This window comes from Akebia trifoliata, chromosome 14 (genome assembly GCF_017979445.1).
Source record: "Akebia trifoliata isolate Shusen 1 chromosome 14, ASM1797944v1, whole genome shotgun sequence".
In the NCBI taxonomy this organism is placed as follows: Eukaryota; Viridiplantae; Streptophyta; class Magnoliopsida; order Ranunculales; family Lardizabalaceae; genus Akebia; species Akebia trifoliata.
In genome coordinates, this window is record NC_141388.1 from 8,594,420 (window position 1) to 8,602,927 (window position 8,508).

Consider the following 8,508-nt stretch of genomic DNA (forward strand, 5'->3'; position numbering starts at 1 on the left):
GCCGAAAATTCGGCCCCAAAAATTGTAATTTTATAATTTATTGTTGAATGCAGCTTTAATTAACCAACCAATAACATCAAATGAGGTGAACATAGAAACAAGATTCAAAGTTAAAATCTTCTCATTTTTCAGTAAAATAGTAGCAAACCACACAGTCCATGTGGAGTCTGACTTCCACTAGCATATGGCCTCAAACGAGACACCAACACCAATAGCAATAATTTCTGATGAGGAAACTCAAATAAAGAGATGGTTCTTGACCAGACATGACAGAACCACACATCGCCAGTGCACATTGGGTGTGAATTGTACCGGAACTACTGGCTAGCTGTTAAGAGTAGTGGTTTGAGCGTGGGGTTATCTTATCGGGGATGTCCACTTGGCAGAAGGCCACAAGACTTCAACAAACAACCAGATGACGTGAACTTGGCAGTTTGGATTTGACCAAAGATGACTGACTGGGGGTTGATGGAAGCAGCCAATCTTATGACATAGGAGCGCCCTATAAGGTGGAAGAAATTGGATCATCACAAGTCTAACAGGGTATAGTTGTAGGCCTAATTTTCATGCTTGGTCTTCAAAATTCTGTAGATTTCAAGCATAGTTGATTTTGATTCTCGAAGTCCAGAATAGACGACACCAAAAAATGTTGGTAAAAGTCACACCATGCAGATATACCCAACAATTTGTTATATTAAAGAACGTACACCCACTTATATCTACACAACAGTAATGAGGACTCGTTTGCCAACCAAAGCTTAAATTGTCCCAGAAGTCAGACAAAGAAACAGAATAGATACCAAATAAGTGCATAAATACCAGGCTAAAAAAAAATGAGAATAAATTATCCCTTCCCATTACCTAAAAATGAAGTATAGAACAGCTCATACCAAAAGTAATATAACATAGAAACTTTTTTTTAGCTCTTTCAAGTGCTCATACCTAAGAAGGAAAAAAAAAAAAAAACTGAAAATAACAACATATAGCCTAAACTTGATTACCTCACACCAGCAGACACTGGATCCTACCTCCAAACCAAAATCATTGATAGCCAATTCCAGATGAGAATTGTTTTCTAGTTTGCTCTTGGTGTGGCCCACTCAACTCTAAGGATTAGATTGTCGTAACCATAACCGTTGAGTTTGTTAATAGCCCTCTCGGCATCTTCCTTGTTTACAAAGTTGACAAACCCAAAGCCTCTGCTCATGCCAGTCTTCTGGTCAACAGCAACATAAACACGGCTCACGGGACCAAAAGTACGGAAGAGCTCAAGTAAGTCAGGTTCACGGGTGTCCTCAGAGAGGTTGGTGACTCGAACGGAGTTCTCTTCGTTCCTGCGTCTCATCTCCTGTCCACCTTTCTCTGCACCTGGCCTCATGCCTGGAGGGACATAGGTTCCCTTGGTGGTCCCAGATGCAGTCGCCGTCGTTTCAGGTGCAGACGGTCTGTCAACGAAGCCTTCAGGTTGTGGGGCAAGATCCTTGTAAGGGCACTTCGATGTCCAGTGATCACCCTTCTTACCACATGTTCTGCACACCATGAGAACAGCACCTCCTTTTCCGAGCTGTGCCAAGGGATCACCTGCAACCTTGGTTTCTTCGGCTTTGCTACCTGTTGGCAGTTGCCTCATTTAGAGCATTTATTGAGCATGTTGGTAAAGCAAGAAAAATGTAGAAAATGGAAATTAGAGCTGCAAAATAAAAAAACCAAAAAAAAACCCAAAGAGAACTTCAGCTGAGATCAGCAAGAAGTTGCTTGTATTGTAGACTATAAACTATGAATCATGAGCTGCCAAATTGTCCTTAAGAATCAAATATTAAATGAGTAGCTGTCTTCTATCAATTAAATGATTGCGACAGTGAAAAAATAAGGCTAAACAAGCCTAGCCACGTCACCCTTGGATGTGAAATCTATGATATAAAGCAACTAAAGTTTTCCAAACAGGGCTATCAGCTGTCTTACATCACGAAATAAAAGGCAAGGGGCAAAGCAATAGATGCTTGGATTTAGCATAAAGTCAGTTCTAAACATGATGGAAAGAAAGAAAGAAAAAAAAATTATGGACCCAATCTGGACAAATGTTATCACCCAACTTAAAGTCCCTTATTTGTAGGCTTGTAGCATTTTGGACGGCCCAATTTCTGGGCCTAAATAACTTTCACTGCCTGACTTGTGGGCCCATCTAAACCCAGTAAAGATGAGCATTCCCTGAACCAGTAAACTAAGGACTAAGTTTATCCAAGGCCCTACAATAACAAGAATCCAACTCAAGGATCACAAGGTCATAAGCCTAGTCCCAAGCTTGAGCTGTGAAGCCAGTAAGGATGAGCATTCCTTCAACCAATAAACCAAGGACACAGTTTAAGATCGAAGGCAATACAATAACATAAATCCTACTCCAGGCTCACAAGGTCCTAGGACGAAGCTTGAATCATGAACCCGAGACAAAACTGGAAATTAGGTACAAGCGACAGCTTGATTTAGTAAAATGACCAAATTTTATAATTTGTCTAACAACTTTCCCCTCAATTTTATTGGATATCCTACGGTCAAAGGTTGCAAAACACCATAAAACAAGGATTAACAAAGCCACAGTCTATAATGGAAAATAACAAAGGTAGTTCTCTAGTACTCTATTTTCACCATCTCTTTTGTTTGGTGATCAAAAATAGCTTTATAGATACCTTTTGTTGTATAGATATCATATTTGTCAAAATTACTTCATAGATATCTTTTCTTCTGTAGGCATCATCATTGTTGAAGAAGCCTTTCCTAATATTTGGGTTCGGTTCAACTAACCATGTCCTCCCTTCAATAATATTATTGTACAGACAATAATACTAAATAGAATTCTAACTTTAGAACATTTAAGCTCAATGTGCAATGCATGTACTGAATTGGTGAATCATACATTTCTTCACTATAGTTTGTCTCATGGCATTTAAAGTACCTTCTTGTGATAGTTTGTGATCCATTAGATCGTGGCGAGCTCAAAAGCTAGATTGACTAACAATTGACATGGTAAAATCTTCACCCATAGAGTCAACCTCATATGGAGATTTCTCCTTTTGAAAGATGTTGGCCACTAGTTGCAACCGAAGTGGCTCTGGGTCAATACAGACTTTGTGTTTGTCCCTTCCCATGAGAGTATGTCTAGGATAATTGGAAGGAAAGAGGCAACATGGTGCTTAAAGGAGTTGAGTAACATCCTTATATACTTGTGATAGTATACTCTGCATCAAAAACCTCATGTACCGGGGGACATCAATGCATAAGAATTCCAAATAGGGCGTGTTTTTTGAGGACTTTGTTTTCATATGTGAGTCACCAATCCCCAAGGAGGCCAAGTCTATCTTCTCTGCGCATTGCATATTTGTATTTTCTTATCTTTATTCTACCAAGGTCTTTTCGACCTCATTTTACCTTCTTGTATTCTTCTCTTTCATTAATAAATGTTTGGGTAATTTAGTAACACCCTAGACATTTGTTGACCCGGTCAAATCGTTAACAGAAACGATTGTCTCTTAACAGAGATGGTAAAATGTCAAAAATTCCCTTGTGTGTTGAAATTACAAAAATGCCCTTCAACTAAAATAATCCAACTTTGTTCAATCTAATCGTTCTAAACCTAAAAACCATTTCACCTCGTTCTCATCATTTTCAACCTAATCTCATCGTATTCATCTCCTCCCAAAGGCATTCTTTGACCCAATGCTTAGAATCTCCACATGGAAAATACCAAAAGAAAAAACGGAAACAATGAAGAAACTGATATTTGTAATACCCCCTCTTGTAAATATTAATATTAGTTCTACCCCCCCCCCCCCCCCCCCCAGCCCCAGCCCCGTGCAGTAAAGAACATAGATGGGTTTTGCTTTAATTTTTTTCCATGGAAACTTAAGCATTGAGGTCAAAGTTGGTAAAAGAACTCACCTGAGAGTCCAAACATCTACTCATTGCACGAAATATGAGATCTTTAACTTGATTAACCAAAATCTACCTTGAAATTGGATTCAAAGACATTAATGGTACGGGATCTTAGGAATATAATCCCAACACACTCGAGAACAATCCAACAATAACAAAAACAGACCCCAACTTGAATAGGTGAGAAAATGGTGAAACCCTAACTTCATATTCTTCTTCAAGAAGATGAAATTAGGGTTTTTCTTTTAATCCAATGGTGTAAAACATTTCAAATTTTCAATCCAACGGTTCAGATTAGATTTCTTATTTTTTCAATTAAAACAATGGCAATTTGGTAATTTAAATACTACAAGAGTAGTTTGGGTATTCGGACAATAGACCACCAACTGAACAAATGTTGGAAACGGTTTGAACGGGTCAACGATGATAGACCTCATCTAGAATTTTGTAGGGGGGTGACCCTAATTTCGCCTATTTCGCGGGAGGGTGTTACTAAAATACCCTAAATGTTTTTATCTATTAAAAATCACAGGTAAAGATAGTAAGATAGAGATGCTTTGCTTCTCATCTAATAACTGTTGCTGTGATATCTTCTACTGTTACAATAGGACGATGATCAACCAATTCTTGAAGAGTAATCTGGAAACACAAGTGAAATTTTTTGTTACCCTAGGCAATTCCTCCTCTCTCTCCTCTAGCATTTAAACTTGACTAAAGCATCTGATGTGTTCTTCATTGATACCTTTCTCAACATGTTACCTTTCGTATCCTCATACGTACATATATACACATAAAATTGAGCTTGACTCAATGCAGGGCGAAAAGGCCAGATCAAGTTGATTCCAAGTCAGGTGCAAAAACTCCAGTTATTCCTAAACATCTTTTTTGTGGTGTCTAGCAAGAAATATCTGTTGACCAGTTTTGACGGTGTTCCATCTAACCGTTACTACACAAGAAGTTTTCCTTTGAGATCATACAACTCATACCAGAAACTCAATGCACAGGAAAATAATGAAATTTCACATTTTTTTTCCCAAACAATTAGATTTCTTGAGCAACCATAATATACTCTCTCAACCTATCATTTATAGGAATCATTGAAGTTTACAAAATCTAGGATTCACAAGTCCAAACTAGTAAATGATAATTAGGGTTTCTAATTCACACACAAAAGGAGAATACGAGAATTGACAAGATAAATGAAAATTTCATTATACTCTCACCCTATTATTTATCAAAATCTTTACAGTTTTTTTTTTTACATTTATGATTCGTGAATTAGGATCCAAACAATTCAATAATTGGGGTTTCTAATTCACAAACAAAGATTAGAATACGAGAAGCGACCAGATTAACGAAAAATTTAAAATAAACAAACAGATTAAAAGATAAAAGAGAAGAAGAAATCAAACCAGGAGCCCTAGGCCTCTCAAGGATAATCTCTTCGGTCGAAACCATTGTGAGCCTACTACCGATTTCTTCATGTACGGCATCGCCGAACTTAGCCCACGAGCGACGTTCAAGGGCGCGTTTGCTGAGTCGAGCCTTAGCGAGTTTTCGAATCCGAGTTGTGGTGGTGATCTTAACCTTGTTGCCATCATCGTTGAATTTGTACTCGATTACTTTCTTGATTCCATTCTCATCAGGTCCGATTACAATGGGAGGTGGGAGAAGGAAATCGAGATCCTCACCATCGTCTTCTTCAAGTTCTCCCCATCGAACCTTGTTCGCTTGCGTTGGATTCTGATTCGCAGAACCTGGTCTCTGAAAGCTGTCGATCGCCATGACTAAGAAAGAGAGACAGACACAGAGAAGGGACCTAATCTGTTTTTTAGGGTTTCGACATTCTAGATCGACAGAATGTTTCGCTACATACTACTACATCAAGTTTGGATGTCCACGCATTAAAATTGACAAGTGGCTCTCTTTTGTTGGTATACTTACCAATTAATTGTAGCCGTTGGATTATAGGATTTCCACAAACATCGAGTTTAAACGTGTGATTAGGATCACAAGCAGGAGAGGAAAATCAGGTATCGAGAGTTAGCTTAGTATACGTGGCATCATACCCCGCTCCCAGATGATTGCTCGAAGGTATATATCTGGTTATGATATCTCCGTGGATCAAATTAAAATCAATTTTGGCCAGAATTCCGATTTTTAAATAATAATAATAATAAATGCTTACCTTTAATTTGAACTTAATATTATTACAATTTAAAAATATTTCTTATCTTAATTTCTTTCACACTCATAAATCATATTTCAAAATATATGCTTTTGTTTTTCTATATATCTAAATTAATATGTGATTATTTTGATTAGATAAATAATCATCCTTGTTAGTAATGCTTTCTTTTAATTGTAATTTTATATTATTATACAATGATTATATTACAATTTTAAATATATTTTTTCTTTAAAATTGTGATTATTAATAAAAATGATTGTTTTAATTAATCTTATTATTTTTCTTTTCTCTTTGAATCGGCTTATAATTTTATCTATATAAACTTTTGAAACACATTTTGAAAGAAAAAAAAATTATAAATTATAAATTCTTTTACATGCCACTTATCTTTATATACATTTACTAGTCCTAATTTAACTAGTATTAATGAGGAATGTATTAACCCGACCAACCCAACTTGGGTAGGGTTTGGGTTGAGCATTTCATTCCCGAGGTCAGGTTGGGCAAGGACGGGGGTTGATCCCCCAACCTGCCCAAGTTGCAGTCCTACATAGTTGCAAACTAGTGTCATATTCAGAAATTTTAACACGTGTCTGCATGAAAGATGTCCTTCCATAATGTTCACAGCATAGTCATCAATGTCTCTGATTTAATGAAAAAAATTGTGATTAAAACATGATTTTTTTCCTTCATTGATTTAATCTCAACTTTTTAAATAATATTTGACTTCTATGAACTTCATAATTAAATCACGAATATTTCATAATACAATGATGATGCAAATGAGAATAACATTGATTTGATGTTTTTGAAGTGTTAATGAATCCTAATTTGGATACATAAGCGTGGCTTTCTTTATATTTTGAATTGTATGATAAACCTTTAATATGTTGTGAATATGTGATTACTTGTTATGATTTTGGATGCATAAATCATATCAACATGGGAATTCTTGATTTATTATTCTAATTTAATATGGAACTTGATACCGCTAGTAGGAATGATTACATAGTCCTAACCTAGCTCGATTTTTTTTTCGATGTTTTCCGATTTTACCAAATTTTTCCCTTGTTGACTTACTCCAAAATCCCGACTTGGTGACTCTAGTCCATAGGAACGCTATTCATCCTAGTCGTTAGGCCAAGAGGAATAGCGTTGTCAGAAGTGAAATTCTCAGCCTACACTGTAATTCGTGGGGTTCACATTAAAAAGCTTGCTTACATGTCGAACAACATCATCGTTGGACAGAAGGCCTGTGTATTGAGAACATGTCCATCCTTGGAGGAGGTGTGCATGTATGTGATGAAATCCATATTAATGGGGGTGCAATGTCCAGCCCCAAGAGGAAGTAAAGTCCAACATTTTAATCCGGAGATCATCATGTGAGGGTGATCGAGAGCACTTGGCTTGAGTTTTTCAGTTTGTCAGAATGTTTGGAGTAGAAGTGAGCTCATATTTAAACTCTCTTTGTTTCTTTCTTTGGTTAAGAAGCACAAAAAACTATAGTTTTAGTGAGTTCGAGCAGAACTTCTTGCTAGGGAATTTATGTGGATTGATGAAATATGTTTCAAAATTCAAATAATTTTATCTGCACAGTTGCATGAGTATATGGACGCATTTAAAAATGCATGCAAGGTATGAAAATGTTGATGATGCATTTAGATTCCCTCCTTGTTTTGTTTAAATACTAGAGTTATCCCGTGCCGTTGACATCCTCTTTGGGATGAAGGGGTAAAAGTGGGGGAAAAAATTAAAGTTGGGGGTATTATTAATTTTATTTATTTATTTATTTATTTATTTGAAGATAAAGGGTAAAAGATGAAAAATAATAAAGTGGAAAAGAGTAAAAGAGGAAACATAGTAAAGCTAAAGGGGGAGCGGATCCTCTGTAGTCCTTTCCTGGAGCCACAATCAACGTTCGAGGATGTGCCACATCCTCAAGACAGTTACACAAGACCATATAAATTTAGGAGTTCACTGACCATTCATTTTAAAACACTTGATCTAACCCAAAAAAAAAAAAAAAATTGATATTTTTTTTCTCAAATCTGATCTAACCCATGAATACAAGTGAACTGACTTGTTACTTTTCATCAAATGTGGTGTTCTTTGGTCTGTGGAACATGAGCTACGGGAAAGATGCGCTACAAAAGATCCACTCCCGAAGAGGAAAAGCAATTAAGTGGGCCCCACAAAAAATTGTAATTGGATAGGATTTTTATCATAGTTGGAAGTTTGTCCCCCACAAAAGTGAGTCCTATAGTTGTGTTTTATTATATAGATATTTATGTGTAATTTTAGAATTTGGTTTTTATTTTGAATTGTTGAAGGATAAATGCAACATAAGATAGAATAGAATCCATAACTCAACAGTAAACACAGCAACAACA

General features: G+C 36.4%; 1 protein-coding gene across 1 annotated transcript; it reads right to left on the bottom strand.

The window, feature by feature from the left end:
• Nucleotides 1–834: 834 nt before the first annotated feature.
• On the bottom strand, nucleotides 835–5,744 carry LOC147386029 (uncharacterized). Its single transcript, XM_086422969.1, has 2 exons — nucleotides 5,340–5,744; nucleotides 835–1,611 (listed from the first exon to the last, which is right to left on the bottom strand). The coding sequence occupies exons 1-2, from the start codon at nucleotides 5,710–5,712 to the stop codon at nucleotides 1,076–1,078; spliced, it is 909 nt and encodes a 302-aa protein (XP_086279095.1). The 5' UTR covers nucleotides 5,713–5,744; the 3' UTR covers nucleotides 835–1,075.
• Between the last annotated feature and the right edge of the window lie 2,764 nt (nucleotides 5,745–8,508).

Bases quoted from the DNA above. Each gene is read 5' to 3' on its own strand.
- LOC147386029 (XM_086422969.1), bottom strand. From the start codon at position 5,712: ATGGCGATCGACAGCTTTCAGAGACCAGGTTCTGCGAATCAGAATCCA. The intron at 1,612-5,339 runs GTTTGATTTCTT...AACTGCCAACAG, and splicing joins TGAGAGGCCTAGGGCTCCTG to GTAGCAAAGCCGAAGAAACC.